This window comes from Sceloporus undulatus, chromosome 2 (assembly GCF_019175285.1).
Source record: "Sceloporus undulatus isolate JIND9_A2432 ecotype Alabama chromosome 2, SceUnd_v1.1, whole genome shotgun sequence".
Lineage (NCBI taxonomy): Eukaryota > Metazoa > Chordata > Lepidosauria > Squamata > Phrynosomatidae > Sceloporus > Sceloporus undulatus.
The window spans coordinates 76,042,732-76,044,276 of NC_056523.1; the positions used below are offsets into that span (position 1 = coordinate 76,042,732).

At 41.6% G+C, this 1,545-nt stretch overlaps 1 protein-coding gene across 1 annotated transcript; it reads left to right on the plus strand.

Moving 5' to 3' along the window:
* On the plus strand, positions 1 to 903 carry LOC121921102 (taste receptor type 2 member 40-like). Its single transcript, XM_042448643.1, has one exon. It carries the CDS (start codon positions 1 to 3, stop codon positions 901 to 903), a length of 903 nt encoding a protein of 300 aa, XP_042304577.1.
* The last annotated feature ends 642 nt before the right edge of the window (positions 904 to 1,545 follow it).

The window sequence follows — 1,545 nt, forward strand, 5'->3', positions numbered from 1 at the left end:
ATGTCTTCTTCTGAAACCATTGCCTTTCTAGTAGCTGCAGCAATCCTAGCCTTTGGTGGGCTCATCTTCAATGGTTTTATTGTCACAGTGATAACTATTGAATGGACCAAATCCAGGAGCTTGTCTTCCATAGAACTTCTTCTTCTGACTCTTGGTCTGAGCAATTTCTGGAGCTCAGTGTTGTTGACTCCATTTTACATCAATGAATATGCCATGAGAATATTCAGTGACTTAATGTTACAGATACTCTTCTTTATAAATGTTTTTCTTGCCATGTCCAGATTTTGGTTCACGGCTTGGCTGTGTGTCTTCTACTGCATAAAGATCATGAACAACACACAAAAGTTCTTCCTTTGGTGCAAGCTGAGGATATCATGGCTAATACCCCGATTTCTTGTGGGGTCTCTGGTTTTCTCTTTCATTCCTTCCTTTTTGGCTTCCCGTAATATTTGGATACAACTCCAAAAAAATACAACAAAGAATTTTACAAACATGACTCAGAGAAAGGAACTGGAACACACCTTGGGTGCTCTTGAAATCATTTTTGTAGTTCTTGGTGCTTCTGGTCCCCTTCTTGTAGTTTTGCTTTGCTCCATCCTGGTTGTTACTTCACTTTGTAGACACTCCTACCGGAGGATGGATAAAGAATCTAATTTGAGGAGTCCTCAAACAGAGGCTTGTATCAAGGCAGCTGGGACAGTGCTCTCCCTCCTGTTCCTTTATGCTTCATTTTATTTGACACACACCTTATCTATGGTTGTAGATCTGAGAATTAAAAAAAATCCACATTTTATCACATTAGTTTTTATTGCATACCCCCCTGCTCAAGCTACCATCCTGCTTTTGAGTAATCCCAAGTTAAAGCAGGCAGCTGCCTGGATGATGCAAAGAAGAAAGCCTTAACCTTTGAAGCCCAAACTAGATGTGTCGATTGGCATATATTTTGTTCCCTTGGCATGTTTGATTTTGCAAACAGAAATTTCCTGTATTGTAGGGCAAGGAATGATGCTGAGCTGGATCAGGACTGGGATATTGTGAGAGGCTTCTGAAGCCTTTACCCCTGCTGTGACCATCTGGTACCAGCACTTCTCATACCTATTTGCAATGACAGGAAAAGTCCAATTGGTGGAAGCTTTGCTAACAGTGTGAAGAGCAGGCATATAAGGGAGAGGGGATGACCCAAACTGAGAACATGGCAAAGATAATGAGTTAAATTTTCTTGCCCATGTCATATCCTCAATATGCTCAGGGCCCCAGCACTGACTGTTCAATGTTGAAAAATTCAAGCATACCAAGGCAAATGAGTAGGCAAACACCTCTATCTCATTTTAATTTCAGTGGTTCATCTATCTGAAATACTCCTCCTCCTCCTCCTCCTCCTCCTCCTCCTCCTCCTCCTCCCCATATCTCCATTGTTTGCTGACAGACTTTGTTCTCCTTAAGTATAGACAACCTATACATCACACCTATGAGTCTAGCCACTGTGTCATAAATGTCATCCTATGATACACAAACATGCCCTCTACAAATGGGAAAGTGGCAAAG

What these genes read in the sequence shown, in the direction of transcription:
- LOC121921102 (XM_042448643.1), top strand. Translation starts at nt 1, where the DNA reads ATGTCTTCTTCTGAAACCATTGCCTTTCTAGTAGCTGCAGCAATCCTA.